At 39.7% G+C, this 20,821-nt stretch overlaps 1 protein-coding gene across 1 annotated transcript in view; it reads right to left on the bottom strand.

The window, feature by feature from the left end:
• Nucleotides 1-1,460: 1,460 nt before the first annotated feature.
• The window catches only part of DNAJC1 (DnaJ (Hsp40) homolog, subfamily C, member 1), a 144,014-nt gene continuing 124,653 nt past the window's right edge, over nucleotides 1,461-20,821 (bottom strand). The window contains exons 10-12 of the mRNA XM_014539384.1: nucleotides 5,414-5,462; nucleotides 3,419-3,870; nucleotides 1,461-1,672 (exon numbers count right to left, since the gene is read on the bottom strand). Of these exons, the coding sequence (XP_014394870.1) occupies nucleotides 1,604-1,672; nucleotides 3,419-3,870; nucleotides 5,414-5,462 (570 nt within the window). The 3' untranslated portion in view covers nucleotides 1,461-1,603. The remainder of the gene's footprint in view (nucleotides 1,673-3,418; nucleotides 3,871-5,413; nucleotides 5,463-20,821) is intronic.

Genomic DNA, 20,821 nt, shown 5'->3' with positions numbered 1-20,821 from the left:
GTTGGCAGGGTGACGGAATGCTACCATCATCCCTGGTTTTCTAGGGGAGGAACCGGAAAAGAGGGAAACTGTAACCTGGTTTCCATCCTTACAGAAATACGGCATCTTTGTAGATATTTTATCAAATCACTTCCCTGAAATGTGTTTTGGTGATCTGAATGGTTTAAGTTTAGGCAGTTTACACTTAGCAAACTGTTTCTGAGCCTTGAGCAAATGATAGAAAATATAAACAGCAACACTCAGCTTGATGGTGACAGTTTAAACACAAACAGTAAGGAAAAGTTCAATCAAAATGAACGGGACAGCCCGGCTGGTATGGCTCAGTGGACTGAGATCCCGGGTTCGATTCCCGGTCAGGGCACATATCCAGGTTGCAGACTCGATCCCAAGTAGGGGGTGTGTAGGAGGCAGCCGATAGATGTGTCTCCCTCATCAATGTCTCTCTCTCTCTCTCTCTCTCCCTTCCTCTCTATCTAAAAATCAATAAATACATATTTAAAAAAATTAATAGGACAAAATAGTGATTTTTAACTTAAGACCCAATTTCATCAGTTCTTAAAAACCTTTTTTTGCATGTTCTCTGGAAATCCTATCAGTCAAGAACAAATTCAGAGGTTATTACCTTATTTATGTCCTTGTTCCTGGACTTTTTTCCTTACAGATACGTATCACTAGGATAATCTCACACACTTCTTAGCCACTTTCCTAACTACCAAGCTGGATTTTTCTCCCGAGGCACCTGCACTCTGCCACCAGTAAACGCATTAACTGGGGAGTTCTCTGGTCAAAGAAACACATTCGGTTTTAATTCTTACACATTAGTCCAGCGATTTTTCAACCCGTGTGCCACAAGAATTGTTGAAACATGCAACCCCTATTTACTTATTTGTAATATATTTTTATTGATTTCAGAGAGGAAGGGAGAGGGAGAGAGAGATAGAAACATCAATGTTGAGAATCACTGACTGGTTGCCTCTTGCACACCTCCTACTGGGGATCAAGCCCACAACCAGGGCATGTGCCCTTGACTGGAATCGAACCAGGGACCCTTCAGTCCCTAGGCCGATGCTCTATCCACTGAGCCAAGCCTGCTAGGGCAACACCTGGCTATTTAGTCAGGGGCACTGACCTCTTTTCCCTTAGACTGTCAAAAAAATGGCAACAGCCAACACAACAATACCCTTTTTTTTTTGTCTGATCAGCAAATAATGTAATATATATATATATATTGGTGTGCTGCAGAATTTTAGTAATTAGTTTATGTGCTACGAGATGAAAAATGTTGAAAATCGCTGGTCTATTCATCTATTCCTTCAAAATCATGTATTTGTCTAATTGCTGGAAGGCACTATTCAGTTTGTTCCCCATGAAAGAAAAGTTGGTAGTAATGAGAGAATAAGTGGTAAAATACCCCAATTCTTTTTCTCCTTTAACTCACTATTTGTTTAAACAGTAGAGCACAACATTTATTTTAAATTTATTATTATTTTTTTATTAAGGCACATGATTCATAGAATGCTGAGGTACAAAATGCAAATTTCTGCATAAGAGTTTTAAAATACTCATTTTGGAAAATGAAGGTGAACATCATCTTCCAGAATATTCAACTTTTAGCTTGTTTTTTCTTTTGGACCAGTTCAACCAGCAACTTGTATCTAGCGATACAGTCTTCCTGTAGAAAGAAAAAGAGGTGAAACAATTACTTCCACAAACCAGAGAGGTAAAACAATTACTTCCTGGGTAAGTCTGTCTGTCAGCTGTGCCCAGTGATAATGAGACAGTCTCATGTCCATTCACTCTGCACAGGACCTGCCTAGAATTTCCCAGGTGAGTCTGGGTGGTCACAGGAAGGTAAGGCTAGACAGGTGCAAGGAGGCGGCCAGCTGAACGTCCAGCTCAGGGCGTGGTGCGAATCGCTAGGTGAGGGGCCAGTGGCAGCTGTCTGTGAGGCCTACTATCATTGTGACCATGACGTTCACTTTGCTAACTATAACGATCATGTTTAACATTTCACTATTTCATCACAACATGTCATTTCAGAGAAACCAAAAAACGCGAGGCCACGCATCCAGGATATTCTCCTTCGGGTTTGCCCCTCTCCAAAGGCTGCCGTGGACCTCCCCCTCCGGCCACTCATGGAGTCACTGCACAGCAGACAAGCCCCGCAGCCTTTCCTGGACCCGAATCTAAGGTCAGGGCTGAAAGGGAACTTCTGCAGGACAGGAAAAGCTGCTCATTTCTGGTTGAGACAGGAAGGTTCCCAAACTCCAAGTCAGTGAGTTTCTAAGTGTCCTAAGGAATCCAGTCCCCTCTCCTTCCTTTTACGCCAACGTCAGTTCATCACATAGGCAGATGCCTGTGTCCTGACAGATGCTGGAGAAATTTAGGGAAAATAATTACTTCTGGTAAAGCAGTTGGAGAGGCAGGGGGAGTCTGTGCTTCTCAAATAGATCAACTGACAATGGTTTTATTTTTCTCCGTGGGAAACCTTGACTCCTCATTTTAAAGTAGGTGATAGATAACGAGACCTGTACACCTGGGGGCATTCATGGCCACAAGCTAGATTGTCCAACATAGAATTTCAATTAAAAAAATAAGAATGTAAATGAACATCAATGTGCCCAGAGGCTACTGAGTAAAAGGCACAGAAGGCAGAAGAGATTGGTTCTTTGATTTCTCAGTGTTCCTGGTGCCTCAGACAGAAGAGCATGGCCGCAAGGAGAGAAGCCCTGGAGACTGAGTGTCGGGCAAGGGCAGAGCAGGAAAGACCACACGGAGAGGAACTCCACTGGCCGAGCAGAGGGCAAAGGCCGGGTGGGGCTGGCGTTCCCCAGGGACACCATCTTCCCGCCTGTCTGAGTTTTTAATCTGAGGACTATCTGCAGATGTACTGAAGCAGATACTAAATGGGGAAGTCAAGGCTACAGAGGGTAAGCTGAACCCTAAATGTCATTGTCATTCTCACACTGACTCCACATACAAACATGCTTCCAGGGTCTCCGGTCAGCTGCCCGCTACTGCTGAGTCCAGAGCCACATGCAGAGTTGGGACCACACCTCCCCTTGGCTAAAGGCTCGTCACAGAGCTCGGGGGCCCGTGATTTTGAGAAACCTCCTCACTCTGCTTAGAGGGAGCTGCCACCTGGGAGAGCAAATGCTCCAGAGGCTGGCGGGGTGACTGAGGGTGACATTTATGTTCCATGCCTGGAATTTTCTCAGGAAAACTACCTGGTCTGTATAATGGCCCACTTAGACTGCTGACCTCCTTCATGCACACTAACCAGCGAGTGCACAGGTCCCGGGGAGAGCCCGGAGGCCCGAGCTCCCAGGACAGCTGCAGACAGGGGCTGTGACCGAGACGGGGCAGAGCTGGCTGCGGTCACTGCGGTGGCTCTCACACCTTTCCCCGCCTCACCCACCTTACTCTTAGACGGGACGCATTTGGCGATCTTGTCCCAGCGGTCAGAGGATCCCTTTGGGTATTGCTGTAATGCTAATTCCAGAAGTTTCTGCTGATTCTGAGTCCATGGCTCCTCTGCAGTGCGGCTTCTCTCTTTCCTCTGGCTCTCCTCGTCGCTCGATGTGGTTTGTTCTGATATATCAAAGTCCTTCTGCCTCCTTCCACGGAACTTCTCCTCTGGCTCTGCCTTCGCCGCTGCCTCGGGCAGCCTGGCTGGCTTGCGTCTCCTCGGCTGGCCTTCCGGGACCGCGGCCTCCTGCTCCTCCTGCTCCTGCTCGCTGTCCTGCCCAGCGCCCGCGGCCTGCTGGGCGTCTTCCCGCTGGGTGATGATGTCGTCGGGCAGGGCCACGGTGGCCTTGCCGGGCCTGGAATGCTGAGCTGTTGACTTGAGCTCAGAGAGCCTCACCGTCCCTGTGGGAAAGGGCACTCACACAGATGAAAGGGTCACGTCAGGAGACGAGAGGGACAGCGGCCTCTCACACAGCAGGCGATGTCCCAGGCATTTCACATGTGTCATCTCACTTAATTCTTACTTTGCTCTAGGACAGGTATCGGTGTCCTAATTTTACCGATGAGGAAAGTCAGCCTCAGAGGCAGCAGAGGTGGGGGGCGGGGGGGACCTGAACCCGCTCTGCCTGGTCCCACCACTCTGAGGAGCAGTGGGTGTACCTGGAACCCACCGTGATCAGAGTGCACAGGCCTCCGAGGAACAGCTGCTACTTTTGAGGTTTGGAAGGTGGTTCTTCACTATCCAGAGTTGCCCTTAATTCCATTAGCACAACTAAAGCGGGTCTGTCCGAGCTCACGCCGCGCCACCATCTGCAGGTGACTACGCACCTGTGGGATCTGCTCTCTACTCAAAGCCACTTCCGGTGCCACCGTGACCGACACCTGTTCCTTTCAGCGCTCGGCAGAAAGTGGGCAAACTGACCCTGCCTCCCAGCCACGGGTGTCGCCTCAGAGATGCCCTGAAACACCCAACTGCACCCCTCCCACCCCTCCGCCAATGCTCTGGCAGGACCCGCCTGTCTGTTCACTTGGCTACACCACACTGCCTTTCCAGAATGCATCTTTGGAGGTCAGCTTCTTTCACACAACATCTCACTGCCGATTTCTGCCTCCATGCCCAGACAAATAACTCTATTGGTAGAAAAGGATCTGGAAATGCCCCCTTTCCTAAAGCCTGCAGCCCCCATGCTGAGCCCTTCCTGGGGACGACTTCGGGCACCTCCAGGGTTGCTCACCTGCACTAAACTCCCTGGGACCTGTATTTAGGTTAAGTTGGAAGGTTTAGGAGGCATTTTCTTACTTCCTGGTTCTAGGCAAACAGTACGGAGACACTAACAAAATTCCAGTTAGTCTTGGAAGAAACATTTGGAGAAACATAGATCCTTGGGAAAACTGCTTGTTGCTCTTCTGAGGGCAGTGTGTGGATCACTGGGGTGGGGCGGTGTAGGGACACTGCACACAGTCCCCTTCGTCCCTGACCCCAAACTAGAGGAGAACAAGGTTTTTTATAATTCTTTAAACTTACCACATACATCTTAGCACCCACTATATGTTTAGGGCTGAATTGGCTAGTGGTTCCTATAATTTGACGCCTTTTATTTTTAAAAAAATATTTTTATTGATTTCAGAGAGGAAGAGAGAGAAATATCAATGATGAGAGAGAATCATTGATCAGCTGCCTCCTGCACGCTCGCACTGGGGATCAAGCCTGCATCCCAGCCATGTACCCTTGACAAGCATAGAACCTGGGACCCTTTAGTCCACAGGCCGATGTTCTACCCACTGAGCAAAACCAGCTAGGGCTAATTTGACACCTTTTAGAGGTTTGGCCAATAGAGTTCATTGGTCAAAGCTATTACACCATCGGATTTAAAGATGTTATAAAAAGGGATTTATTTTAAAGAAACTGCTTTGGATTAATGGGGTGAAGTAGATGCTAACTCACCTGGGGAGTAGGTGACTGAATCCTTCAGTTGTTTGGCTTTGGTTGTCACCTGTTACAAAATATAAAAGCAAAGAAAATCTTACTTTCCACATCCCTACGATATAGGTCAAGTGATGTATTTCATATAAAGTGTTGGTTATACCTCTTATTAGCTAGATAACCTTGAGCTTTCTCGTGTAACACCTTCTGTAATATGTAGATATGATACCGATACCATTTGCCTGTGAGGGATGTTTTAAGTTTGAAATAAGCTCTTAGCAAGATATTAAAGGCTCAGTAAATATTACCCATTATAACTGACATGGATCATTTGTTTTTCATTCATACAAAAGGCAGAATTAGGGAAAATATTTAAAGCTGCTTAGAAACATGGTTCTTTCCTCTCTTTCCAGATGGCTTTGCTTCCTAGTTTTTTGGGAAAAAGTTGAAGTTATCCAACATGAGCTTCCCCAGCTTCCAACTTTCCCAACTCCAATTTGATTGTATCAAAATACAGCTTTCCCTTCTTTTATTCCAACTCCAAGAAATTATCCTCCTTCTTCTTGAATCATCGCAAAACTGCTTCATCAATTAATTTCCTCTGCTTTCATCTTGAACGTCTCCCTGTCCATCAGATATGTCCCACAACCTTCACACTCGGCTCAAGTGGCCTCTCCTCTAAAAGGCTGCCTTCCCTGGAGCTTCTTTTCTGTTTCACTTGGCTTTCATGACAGTATTTCTTAGTTTTCCATCTCTATCTCTGAATGTTCCTTTATTGGCCCCTTCTATATACTCCTGCCTCTTGTTCCCAAATATAATATTCCTCAACACTCTGTCCTTGCTATTCACATGTTCTTTCCATTTTCTTCTTGGGTATCTCATACCAAGTATTTGAGAACATTATAGGCAGGAAATGATTAGCCTACATCTCTGGTTCAGATCTCTACCTTGGAATGCCAGGCTGGCAGAAATTGACCATGTAACCTAATAGATCTGAAAAGGACCTCAATTTTATGACAGTAAGCTTACTATGCAGCAGGTACTGTTCTAATAAGAATGTGTGTGTATACATATTCCCACAGCAGTTATATTAGGTAGGTATATAATTATCCCCATCTTACATAATCTGAAGCTCAGAGAATAAATATGTCCAAGATGAAAAGGCTAGTGAATAGCTGAAATCAGGCAAATTGTGCTCCAAAATCTTTGCTCTCAATCCCTGTAAATAGTGCCTTTCAAATCCAAATCTCTTACAGATGAGGAAACAAGTGCACCTGCTGATACACTACTAGGCTCCCCTTTAACTTCCACTAATCTTACTTGGAGGTCTTCTAGTTCCACAAACTAAACAAACCCCTGACTACACCCAACTTCTCAGGTTTAGTATATTTGGATATGTGCACCCATCACCACTGCCAATTTTAGAACATTTTCATCATGTTGATGCTTTAGCCATCACTGCTCATCCTCCCCACCTTATCTGACCCTACCTCCCCTCACTCCCAACTAATCATTCACTAATCTAGCTCTGTCTCTTTAGAGGTTCCTATACTGGGCTTTCATATGAGCAGAAGCATATAATAATACTAGAGGCCCGGTGCATGAAAATTCATGCACTGGAAAAGGGGTCCCTCAGCCCAGCCTGCCCCCTCTCACAGTCCGGGAGCCCTCAGGGGCAGGAGGCGACCCAGTGATCAGGGGAAGGCGACGCCCCATCACACCTCTGCTGCTGCCACTGCCAGCAGCGCAAGCCTTGGCCGGCCCTGGTTACCTGAGCCTTGGGCCGGACCTGGGCGGCTGCGGGGCTGAGGGGTCTCCGGAGGCAGGCACGCGGAGCAGCTGGGCCTGCCTGGGGGCAAGCCCAGCCTTGCCATGTGCCTGCTGCCCCGGTGGGGCTGAGGGGACTGGGCACCGCCATCTTTGAGGGTGTGGCAATTAGCATATTTCCTTATTGGCTGTGGGTGCCACCATCTTTGTGATGATGTGAGGGTCAATTAGCATATCCCCTCTTTATTAGATAGATGTGGACTTCTGTGGTTGGCTCCTTCTTTCCTTCCTCCCTCCCTCCCTCTCTCCCTCCTTCCTTTATTGTTGAAAGTGTTACGTGTCTCCTTTCCCCCCCATTGATCACTCCCAGGCTGGTCCCACCCCTCAGCACATGCCCTCACCTCCCTAGCATCTGTGTCCATTGGTTATGCTTATATGCATGCATACAAGTCCTTTGGTTGATCTCTTATCCTCCTCCCCTGCCTTCCCTCTGAGGTTTGACGGTCTGTTCGATGCTTCTCTGTCTCTATTTTTGTTCATCAGTTTATGTTGTTCATTATATTCCACAAATGAGTGAGATCATGTGATACTTACCTTACTGTGACTGGATTATTTTGCTTAGCATAATGCTCTTCATGTCCATCCATGCTGTTGCAAATGGTAAGAGTTCTTTCTTTTTTACAGCAGCATAGTATTCCATTGTGTAGATGTACCATTTTTTTAATCCACTCATCTGCTGATGGGCACTTAGGTTGTTTCCAAATCTTAGCTGTCGTACTGTAAATTATGCTGCTATGAACATAGGGATGCATATGTCCTTTCTGATTGGTGTTTCTAGTTTCTTGGGATATATTCCTAGAAATGGGATTACTGGGTCAAATGGGAGTTCCATTTTTAATTTATTGAGGAAACTCCATACTGTTTTCCACAGTGGCTGCACCAGTCTGAATTCCCACCAGCAGTGCACGAGGGTTCCTTTTTCTCCACATCCTTGCCAGCACTTGTCAATTGCTGGATGATAACCATTCAGACAGGTGTGAGATGGTATCTCGTTGTTTTGATTTGCATCTCTCAGATGATTAGCGACTTTGAGCATGTCTTCATGTCTCTTGAACTTCTGTATGTCCACTTTTGAAAAGTGTCCATTTATTTATGTCTTCTTCTATTGCCTTTTTCAATGTCTTGTAGTTTTCTGAGTACAGGTCTTTTACCTCCTTACTTAAGTTTATTCCTAGGTATCTTAAGTTTTTTGATGCAATGGCACATGGGATTGTTTTTTTAGTTTCTCTTTCTGTGAGTTCATTATTGGTGTATAAAAAAGCCATAGATTTCTGGGTATTAATTTTGTATCCTGCTACATTGCCAAATTCATTTATTAAATCTAATAGTTTTTTGATGGACTCTTTAGGGTTTTCAATGTACAATATCATGTCATCTGAGAATAATGACAGTTTTATTTCTCCTTCCTGTCTGATTGCTATGGCTAGCACTTCCAGTACTATGTCAAACAGGAGTGGTGAGAGTGGGCATCCCTGTCTTGTTCCAGTTCTTAGGGAAAATGGTTTTAGTTTTTGCCCATTGAGTATGATGGTGGCTGTAGGTTTGTCATATATGGCTTTTATTATGTTGAGGTATGATTCCTCTAGTCCCACTTTGCTGAGAGTTTTTATCAAGAAAGTGTGTTGTATTTTGTCAAATGCTTTTCTGCATCAACTGATACAATTATGTGATTTTTATCTTTCAATTTGTTTCTGTAATGTATCATGTTTATTGATTTGCGGATATTGTGCCAGCCTTGCATCCCTGGAATATATCCCATTTGGTCATGGTGTATGATCTTTCTAATGTAATGCTGGATCCTATTTGCTAGAATTTTGTTGAGGATTTTAGCATCTATGGTCATTAGAGATATTGGCCTGTAATTCTCTTTCTTTGTAGTGTCTTTATCTGGTTTTGGGATTAGGTAATGCTGGCTTCATAGAAAAAGCTTGGAAGTGTTCCTTCTTCTTGAATTTTTTGGAATACTCTGAGGATAGGTTTTAGTTCTTCTTTGAATGTTTGGTAAAACTCCCCTGTGAAGCCGTCTGGACCAGGGCTTTTGTTTGCTGGAAGTTTTTTGATGACTGCTTCGATTTCCTCCATAGTTATTGGCCTATTCAGATTATTTTTTTCCTGATTGAGTTTTGGAAGATTGTCTTTTTCTAGGAATATGTCCATTTCTTTTAGTTGACCAGTTTGTTGGAATAGAGTTGTTCATAGTATTGTTTAACAATCCTTTGTATTTCTGTGGGGTCTGTTGTTATTTCGCCTCTATCATTTCTGATTGTGTTTATTTGGGTCCTCTCTCTTTGCTTCATGGTGAGCCTGGCTAGAGGTTCATCAATCTTGTGTATCCTTTCAAATAACCAGCTCTTGGTTTTATTGATCTTTTGTATATATATATTTTTTGTCTCTATGTCATTTATTTCCACTCTGATCTTTATTATTTCCTCCCTTCTGCTCACTCTGGGCTTTTCTTGTTGCTCTCTTTCTAATTCTTTAAGTTATAGAGTTAGATAATTTATTACCATTTTTTCTTGTTTTTTGAGGTAGGCCTGTAATGCTATGAACTTCCCTCTCAGGACTGCTTTCACTGTGTCCCATAGATTTTGGATTGTTGTGTTTTCATTGTCATTTGTTTCCAGGATGTTTTTTATTTCTTCTTTAATCTCTTTGGTAACCCAATCATTGTTTCGTAACATGCTATTTAGCCTCCAAGTGTTTGAATTTTTATTGTAATTTATTTCTAATATTATGTCATTGTTATCTGAGAAAATGCTTGATATGATTTCTTGAATTTAAAGAGACGTTGCCTATGTCCCAATATATGGTCTATCTTCAAAAATGTCCCATGTGCACTTGAGAAGAATGTATATTCTGTAGTTTTGGGGTGAAATGTTCTGAAGATGTCGACTAAGTCCATCTGATCTAGGGAGTCATTTAGGGTTGCTTCATTAATGCTTTTGTATGAGTGGATTCTTTCTGAGAAACTCAGTGTAGTACTGTACAAAGAGGGCACACTAGGATGCAGGTATTTGGGGGAAGAAGAGTGAATATAAGCCCTGGGAAGACATTCAGACTTCCACAGGAAGTGGAATTGTTGGTGGTCTTGGACAGTTAGTCTTAGTTCTCTGAGAAGTAAGGAGGGTCCTTTTGAAATCTGGGTTACAACAATATGACTAGGATAAGGGGAAACAGCAGTTCAGGAATGTAATGTAAGTGGCTCACTATGTGAATTCACACACATCATCTGACATTTGTATGCCTCTAGATTTCCCACTTTTGAGTCTCCTGAAAATTCCAGATCTAATGAGTTCTATACCCAAGGAACTATTAAACTATTATCATTTAGCAAGATCACAGGATACAAGACTAATGCAAAAATCTATTGTATTTCTACATATTAGTAATGGACAATCTGAAAGTGTAATTAAGAAAAGGGTTCCTTCAGAATAGCCTCAAAAAGATTGATACTAAGAAGTTTAAGAAGTTCCAGACTTATACTAAAAACAACAAACAGATAAAAATTAAAGAGGCTCTAAATAAAAGGAGAGACATTCCATGTTCATGGACTTAGACACTAAAAATAGTTAAGATGGCAATCCTCTCCCTCCCCAATTGATCTATGTATTTAATGCAATCCCCATTAAAAAGATCTTTTGTAGAAATTGATAAAGACAGCCAAGTTATTTTGTTAAAGAACAAATTTGGAAACATTTTTACTGTCCAATTTAAACATTTACCATAAGGCTATAGTAATATGGACAGTGTGGTGTTTTCAGGATAGGCATACAGACCAATTGAATAGAATTGAGAGTACATAAATAAATCTTTACATTATGGCCAATTGATTTTTTTTGTGAAAAGTACTAAGACAATTTGATGGTAGAAAGAATAGCCTATTAACAGATGGTTTTAAGATAATTGGATATCCGTATGCAAAAAATAAAAAATGAACTTGACCGTAATAAGAAAAAAATCAAGTGTTGGTGAGGGAGGATATAGAAAAACTAGAATCTTCATGTACTGATAAGAATGTAAAATGGTACAGCCACTTTCCTGGCTGGAACCATGGAGAATGCAGAAGCAAAGAAGAAAGTTCCTGCCGTGCCAGAAACCCTTATTAAGAAGGGGCAAAGGAATCTTGCAGAGCTGAAGATTAAGCACCTGAGAAAGAAGTTTGCCCAGAAGATGCTACGAAAGGCAAGGAGGAAGCTTATCTATGAAAAAGCTAAGCACTATTACAGGAATATGGGCAGATGTACAGAACTGAGATTTGAATGGCTAGGATGGCAAGAAAAGCTGGCAACTTCTATGTACCTGCGGAACCCAAACTGGCATTTGTCATCAAGATCAGAGGTGTCAGTGGTGTGAGCCCAAAGGTCAAATATTATACAATTCCATTTATATGTGATTTCTAGAGAAGGGAAATTTATACATATACGAAACAGATCCGTGGTTGCCTGAGTTAGGAGAAGAAAGTCGGGAATGACTGAAAATTGGATTGAGGAAACTTTTGGGTGATGAAAATGTCTGAAACTGAATTGTGGTGATTGCAAACTACAAATTTACTAAAAAAATCATTTAATTGTACACTAACAATGGGAAATTTTAAGCTATGTGAATTATATCTAGTGTTTTTTTTGTAAAAAGAGACAACACAAGATCTACTCTCAACAAAATTTAAAGTGTACCATACAATATTTTTAACTACAAGCACAAAATTGTGTAGCAGATTTCTAGAACTTATTCATCTTGCAAAACTGAAATTTTATACTCTTTGGACAGCAACTTTCCATCCTCATCCCCACCCCCCAACAACCACCATTCTACTAGTTGCTACTATGAGCTTAACTATTTTATACCTCATGTAAGTGGAATCATGTGGTATTTTGTCCTTCTGTAACTAGCTTATTTCACTTATGTTCTTAAGGTTCATTCATGGTGTTGCATAGTACATAATTTTCCTTCTTTATATGGCTGAATAATATTCCAGTGTACGTATGTGTGTGTATAATATCTCCTTTATCCATCCATCTGTCATATTTCCATCCTAGCCATTCATGTGGGGTGCATCTTGACTACTGCGAATAGTGCTGCAATAAACATGAGAATGCATATATTTCTCAGGCATCCAGATTTCACTTCTTTTGGCTATCTACCCAGAAGTGGGATTGCTAGGTTACAGAGTAATCCTACTTTGAATTTTTTGAGTAACCTTCATACTGTTTTCCATAATGACTGAATAATTTTATGTTCCCACCAACAGTGCGCAAGTGTTCCAATTTCTCCACATGCTTGCCAACACTTGTCATTTTTATTTTTAATGGCCATCCCGACAAGAGTGAGATGATACCTCATTGTGATTTTGATTTGCATTTCCCTGATGACTACTGATTTGAGCATCTTTTCATATACCTGTTGGCCATTTAAAATGTGTTGTTTTTTTGGGGGGGGTGAGTTGTAGGAGGTCCTTTTATATTTTGGAGATGAATTCCTGGTCAGATATATGGTTTGCAAATATTTGCTCCCATCCCTTATGGTCACCTTTTACTCCTCCTTTGCTATGGCAGAAGCTTTTCAGCTTAATATGTTTCCACTTGCTTTTTTGTCACTTATGAAATCATTGCCCCAAGATCAGTATCATGAAGTTTTCCTCCATTTCCTTGTAGGAGTTTTACAATTTCAGGTCTTATGAAAATTTGAGTTGATTTTTTGTATGGTGCAAGATAAGGGTTCCATTTCATTTTGCATGTGGATGTCCAGTTTTCTCAACACCATTTGTTGAGGAGACTATCAATTGTGTATTTTTGGCATACTAGCCGAAGATCAGTTGACTGTGTATGTGTGGATTTATTTCTGGGCTCTCTATTCCGTTCCATTGTCTATTGGTCTTCTTTATGCCAGTATCATACTGTTTTGGTTAGTGTAGCTTTTGTAATATATTGTGAAATCAGGAAATGTGATGTCTCCAGTTTTTTCTTTTTACAACTGTTTTGCTATTTGCCCTCTTTTATGGTTTAATATACATTTTACAATTTTTTTTCTGTAAATCAATGAAGCTTTTATAATAAATTTTAAAAGAATGAGATAGGACTATATATTGACATGGAAAGATATTAAAAGTAAAATGTCTTGTTTCTTTATACTTTAAAACGTAGTTTTAAAAATCAAGGTAATATATGTACATAGCTAAAGGAAAAAAAAAGGCAGTAAACACAAGAGCTTATGATGAAAAGCAACGTTCCTTACACCCAGAGGTACTCATTTCTGATCACAGTTCTTCTGGTGGGCACAAGTACTACATAGAAAACATGCTTTTGGTATATTATACCCTAAATCCAATCTTTTTCCCACTTCTACCAATAACCCCGGTCCAAACTACCATCATCTTTTACATGACAACTAAAGGAGCCTCTTGGCCTGTCTTTCTGCTTCCACACTTTCCCTACCACGGTGCCTTCTTCACAAAGCAGCCAGAATGACTCTTTTAGATCTTGCACTCCTTTGCTCCAAATCTTCCAATGCGTTCCCATCTCACTCAGAATAAAATCCAACATCTTTATCTTGGCCAATGAGGTCCTATTCGGTCTGGTCCTCCACTCCCGCTGGTCTCACCTGTAATCCCCTCCTACGCACTCCTTACCAGTCACACTGACAGCTTTGCTGGACTGTGCGCATCCCAAGCATGCTCTTACCTCAAAGCCAGAGTAAGGGCTGTTTCCTCTACTTGTAACGCTCTTTCTCAAACTTGCTCTTACTTTGCATCCCCTCTGAGAGGACTCTTTTTAGAACACTTTTAAAAAATGCAACTCCCTTCAGTTTCTAACCTCGTATTCTGCTGCTTTATTTTTCTTCATAGCATTTGTCACTATCTACAGTTTTTCTTTTACTCCATGCATTTAGGTTCTCTTCATTGTGCTTCTCCACCATCCTTTAGGGCAACTGTTTTTGCCTGCATGATTGCAGCTTAGTTGCAGGTATTCCAGCTTAGAGGTAAGGAAAAGTAAGTAAGAGCTCCTATGAACACACATCACTTCAATCATGCTCCTCTGGCCACAACAGAGCTTGGGGGTGAGGGCAGTGCTTGCAAGTGCAGTGTTGCTGGGCAAATATGTGATTGACTACAAATCTAGTACTGGACCAGGAAAGAACATATTTTGGTGAACAACTTGTTTTAGTCTTACACAATTTTTTAAAAACTGAAAAATCTTCTGAAAATATATAAAATATTTGAAATAAAAGTCATAATGTAAGGTCTTCTATAATTATGATCTGAACAACATTACTCACCTTAGAGACAAGTACTATGCTGTGATCACATTTCTTGTGTTGTTCAAAAGAGAATGTTCTCGCTATCAAATTTTTTTGCTCTACTTTTTAGTGTACTTAAATTTGGACTACGCCGTTTTTGGTTTTTTTTTTGGTATAGTTTTCTGTTGTTTATGGAGTTTGTAGTTGGCTTTTTTCATATATAAAACATTTTTCACGTTCTCAGCCATATTATCTAGTATATAAAATCTTCGTGTCTCCCAGGGTTGTTCTCACAGTCCTTCATTCTTGTATTTCACCATGGACTTATTGTGCTAGTGGTTGGCTATATTACTGTGGAGTCTCGGAGTTTCTGTCTATTGGGCACAGAGTGCTTGGTATCCATGTCTTTTTCCTTTTCCTTTTAACTTATTTTTCTCTTTTGCTGCACTTTAATCTCAGGAGACATTTTAAGAAAGACTATGAGTCTTTGTCCCATGTATTTACCATCACACTTGGTCTGTTCTAGATTCAGAACCATTTCCCTCCAGAACTATTAAGACATTATTTCTTTTCTCCTTGCTGCTGAGCAATCTGATGTCACTATGATTTGCCTTCTTTGGAGGTATCTTCTCTCTAGAAGCTTTAAAGATCTACGTAGTCTCAGTGTTGTTACATTTTCCAAGCACCTTTTCCATGTTTCCTACTTGACTTGGAAGGTTCTTACAATTTGTTTTTAGGTGTTCCTGCCTCAAAAACTTCACTATATTATTTGTTTAATTTATTTTAAAAATACTTTTTATTGATTTTAGAGAGAGGAAGGGAGAGGGAGAGAAAAACAGTGATGTGAGAGTGAAATATTGATCGACTGCCTCCTGCTCACCCCCTATTTAGTGATCGAACCGGCAACCTGGCATGTGCCTGACCGGTAACCAAGCTGGCATCCTTTTGGTGCACAGGACAACATCCCCCTGAGCCATACTGGCCAGGGACATTATATTATTTCCTGAATAATTTTCTTGTGTCTGTTTTCCCTGCCTGTCTCACTGAAACCCTTAATCAGATTCACACCTCTTGAACCGTTTCTTATCTTTTCTATAATATTTTTAAATTACTTGTCTTTTTATTTGGCTCTCTAGGAGATTTTCATTATAACTTTCAGTCATTCCACTTCATTTTAGTAGGAATGGTGTCCATCAGGGGAAACTACATAATTAATTGCTAACCTGTCCATTGGCCTGGATAGAGTTTTGCTATATATTATATAATTTCTGTGCCAGAGGTTTATAGATTTGCATTCCATGTCATCATTTCTATCTCAGCATTGAACAAAATCATATAAGACAGGAAAATATATCCAATTAATAAAAGAGCAATACCTCTATAATATTCTTAAATATATAAATGCAAAAACCCTAATAAATTAACAAATCAAAACAAGTTATTTATTCAAAGAATAATATTATATGACCAAGTAAAGTTTATCTTGGAAATATAAAGAAGGGGCCTTGGTAATATATTTATTCTCACTTGTTCATATGATAAAAATTATATGAACATGTCAAGAGATGTTAAAAAAAACTTTTTGTTAGCCTGGCCAGTGTGGCTCAGTGATTGACCGTAGTCGACGTATGAACCAGGAGGTCATGGTTCCATTCCCAGTCATGGCACATGCCCGGGTTTCGGGCTCGATCCCCAGTAAGGGGCATGCAGGAAGGCAGATGATCAATGATTCGCTCTCATCATTGATGTTTCTATCTCTCCCTCTCCCTTCCTAAAATCAATAAAAATATATGTAAAAAAACTTTATTAAATTTCACTTCTATTTCTGAATACAACTGTAATAAATTAGAATTGGAAAAATTAAAGAAAAAATATCCCTGATATAATAATATAACACTTATATCAATGACTAATATTAAATTTACTGGCCAAATATTAGGTTTTCTTAAGATGTTGAGCAAAAATGTCTACACTAACTACTATTGCTATAATGTAACATTTCTCTGGAATTGCTAGCTAATGCAGTCAAATAAAATATAATGAAAATGGCAAATTATTTGTAGACACGAGGACTATCCTAAAATTCTAATGAATTAACACAAACTGTTTTTGAAATAAGACCAGTAAGTAGGGAGGCAAGTTACAAAATCAGTCCATAGCACTTTTCACTTATTTGACAAGCAATGATGAAAAACAAAACAGGATGTTCAGTGCCGATGGGACACTGAGGAAGGGGCCTCTCATGTGCTAACGTGGCACCGTAGTATATTGTCACTACCTCCCTGGGGGCCAGTTTTAGAGACATCAAAGGTTCTGAAAACATCCATATTCTTGAACCAAGCAGCTCTAATTCTAGGATACAAGGTAAGAAAATGGATAGAAGTGGAAAGATGAATGAAAAAAATACCCCCACAAAACAGACCTCTCAGGAAAACAGCAAAAAAGGAAGCAATTTAAATGACAACCAGTAGGATGCTCCTTAATTACATCAAGACAACACGGAGCATTGTGTGAGGGTTTAGAAAGATGCTCAGGCTCTTTCACGGAAAAGAGTGCATGATCCACAGCAACGTGAAAAGGGCAGGATGCAGATTGATACGGTTAAAATTATGTCTAGTCATATGCCTTATAGGAGGACTTGACTCTAAATGGTATAAAATAAAATGTTTACAGGAGTCATTTTTTATTGTGGTTGATTATAACATTTTTAAAAAATTTCAGTGTACTTTTTAAAGTTTCTTTTTTCTATATAAACATAGTTTTTTAAAAATATATATTTTATTGATTTTTTACAGGGAGGAAGGGAGAGAGATAGAGAGCTAGAAACTTCGATGAGAGAGAGACATCTCACATTGATGTTTCTCTCTCCCTCCCTCTCTTTCTAAAAATCAATAAAAAAATGTAAAAAAAAGGAAAATGTTGGTTTGACCTTTTAACTGACTCTTGCAGTGTTATGCTCATGTAGTGAATATACCTTTTATAATCCTTTCCTATGATTTTGCTCAATGCTGAGTCAGAAATGGTGACATGAAATTCAAATCTGTAAACCTCTGGCCCAGAAATCATATAATAGCAACATTCTAATGAGGTCATTGAACAAATTAAGCAATTAATTATGTAGTTTCCCCCATGGACACCAAAAGGTCCTATTTTCCTCAAAATAATGCTCTGCCTTCTCTTTTCTTCAAACAGGCAGTCAAATTGCCTGAAATTCTTACACCAATCATTCATATACTTGGGATAAGAAACTGAAGGCTTGCCCTGGCCAGTGTGGCTCAGTTGGTTGAGTGTGCATGGAAAGGTTTGCTGGTTTGATTCCTGTTCAGGGCACATACCCAGGTTGTGGGTTCAGTCCCTGTGTCCGAGTGAGGTTAGGGTGCATACAGGAGGCAACCAATCGATGTTTCTCTTTCTTTCTCTCTCTCTCCCTCCCCCTTTCTCTCCTTCTAAATTTAATAAATACACACACACACACACACACACACAACACACACACACCGGATGACTTTTAATCTAACTTAAAAAAAAAAAAGAAGGCTTCTATTAAAATCCATGTGTGTGTATTTGGTAATACAGTCAATTATTTTCTATTAATATCATATTGAAAATTGGTTATTAGATCAGCTGGTGACTTATCTAGCAAGAAGAATGGATTAAAGAGCCCATTCCTTGCTAAAATTTAAATGTCTTTAAGGTCCTGGGGTTGAGAGTGTGGGGGAAGAAGGGAAGGAGAGGAATGTGCGATCAGGCTGAGGGTCAGAGATCTACTAGAGCAAGAAACCTGGTTAAGACGATAGCAAGGGTGAATGAAGACAGAAAATTAAAAAGACTAACCTTGTCATTCTTACAACTTGTGCAGGACTAGTCTGACTCTCAGAAGTTATAGCAACATATTTGCCAAAATAATTACTACATATTTAGTTCACTGATAAACCATAAAGTTTATTTTATATTGAATAATCCAGATATATTTTTGAAACAACTGCCATAGCACATAAAGTCCCCCCAATAGGCATCTCCTGTATCTCTCTGTTATAGTGATAGAAGGTAAAGTTGAGAATTTTATTATTTTCCCTCTCATATGGGGACACTTATCTAACTGCACACCTCTTACCTCTCACTGTGGTACTAAGGTAATTATAAAAGTCTGTTTAAATCTACCCACCTGTCTTTTGTTTTGCTGCCTAACTGGGTCTTTTCCAAGCAGGCAGAAAATCTCCAATCAGTCTGTTATCACAACCAGAACGTAAGAGATTAGTGACCACGGAGAGAAGCAGAATCAGTTTACATCCTTTCAGGCTAGAGAATGATACTACCTCACGGGCAAGAAATCTGAGGCTCCCTGACCTTAACTTAGAAAACCTGCAGTTAATAATCACATTAAAGTTGGCTTTATATGCCAGACAGCTTTTGTTTCCTGTTGTTTTTACAAGTGGAGTGCTCTTTGGGGTTATGAGTTATTTGCTGAAAGGCATATATTAACATTTAAAAGATTTGATATATAATAAAATAGGTCTTACAGTTTAGGTATATCTGAGTTAAAATATACTTTGCATTCATGTTTTATAAAGCTAATAACATTGCTTGTATTTACCTGGAGTAAAATTTAGCAATTGTCATTAATTATGACAATTAATACACTGAAAACTCCTTTCTTAATTGAGGAATTAAATGCATTTTTCATTGTAATCTGTCAACCTAAATCAAGACTATAAAGATCCCACCAGGGCTACACTCTCACCCCTCCCTGAAAAAGGTCAATTGTTTCTCAAAGGAAAGAGAACAAACCCTGAAGCTACAAATTTAGCAAGGAAAACAGGTCAAAAACCAGATGTGCAGAGCAGGGGAGAACTGGCACAGGTGATCAGGTCAGTATGCAGAGGTTTCAAGGACAGCAAACTGAACTTGCCTTCTTTTTCATAATCAAACACTTAATGAAAACAAATCTAATTAACACCATAAGCCAAAAAGTGATCTTGTAATGTGTGGTTAACTTTTAGTTAACATTCTAGTAACGGCACCTGTATTAGCCAAACCCATTTCAGCTGCTTCAATGGAATTTACTGTGTGTTCACTAAAATGAATTATGAGTCTTCAGACACCTGTTCTCTTTTAAAGAGAGTAATTTACAGGTGTGTGTGTGTAGTTAGTGAAATGAAATGTACAGGCCAACTATGGAGATGATGCTCATAGAATGAAAATACAGTGAGTCTCTATATAGCTGACACAGAAGAAAAGTTACAATGGCATTTTGGTATACTAAATACTGATCTATAAGGAACTGTTAGCATTATGAAAATAGAACTAATACTTGGAGGAAAAAAATCTGAGGAAGTCATATTTGACTACAATAAGAGCAGGAATATCTATTACAGACAAGGGATTAGTCTCCCTTCAGTTTTGGCAAAGAGAAAACTGGCAGTTTTCTAGAAGAAAAAATTTGAAACACATGGAATGAATTTGCAAAAGTTTGAAAAGGTGTCTTTGCTTATCCAGGGACTGTTGCACTAAAACAACTCTTTAAATTATGTTTAGATTTTCTAGATCTATGATACTAACTAGCCATCTCAAGACCCTGTTGGTTACATCATGTATATTCTTAGCATTTACACTTTCATTTCTCTCCTCTTAAAAAAATATAGATTAAAAATTTAAGCAGATGATAATGATAAATTAATGTAAAATACTGCTCTACTCAATATCCTATCTGCCTTTGGCATTATTAACTGTAAGGCCTCAGAGAAATATTATTTAAAAAGTTAAAAGCTGTCTTCAAAAGAGACACTAAATTAGTGAACTATTATTTCTCATTTGGCAATTAACTAAAAATTTGAGTCCTATTAAGCCAATATTGGTTTGATAACCTTTTGAAAATTGTTTTAGTAATTTTTGTTAATCATTATATTAACAGTACATAGTTGTATAATTAGAGGGTCATAGTACTTAAACTGTATCCTTATGGTTCTTTTCTCAGTCACCTATGATAACTGGTCTCCTCATAAAACATAGGGAAAAAAATGTTACAAGATATAAGCGCTATTTTTCCACATGATCAGACTTTAACTCTGAAGCCAAAATAATAAAAAAACATCTTAACAATATTTTAAGAGTGATTTTAAAAAGATCTATATGGCATTAAAAACATTCCTATATGTAATTTAAAACTCTTAAAGAACTATTTAAAAAATTGACAGTAATATGTTCTATAAGTTTGTTTTAAATTAAAAGATTGTAATTTACTACAAAAAGGTAACAGCATTTTATGTAACAAGCTTTTCTGTTTGGTGGTTGTGCTTATCAATCATTTTTCAGGTTTTTAAATTGTTCATTATCAGAAAAGGTCCACCATTTACTAATGGAATTGAGGAG

This window comes from Myotis brandtii, unplaced genomic scaffold (genome assembly GCF_000412655.1).
Source record: "Myotis brandtii unplaced genomic scaffold, ASM41265v1 scaffold215, whole genome shotgun sequence".
Taxonomy (NCBI): Eukaryota; Metazoa; Chordata; class Mammalia; order Chiroptera; family Vespertilionidae; genus Myotis; species Myotis brandtii.
This window is presented reverse-complemented; position numbering and strand designations above follow the sequence as displayed.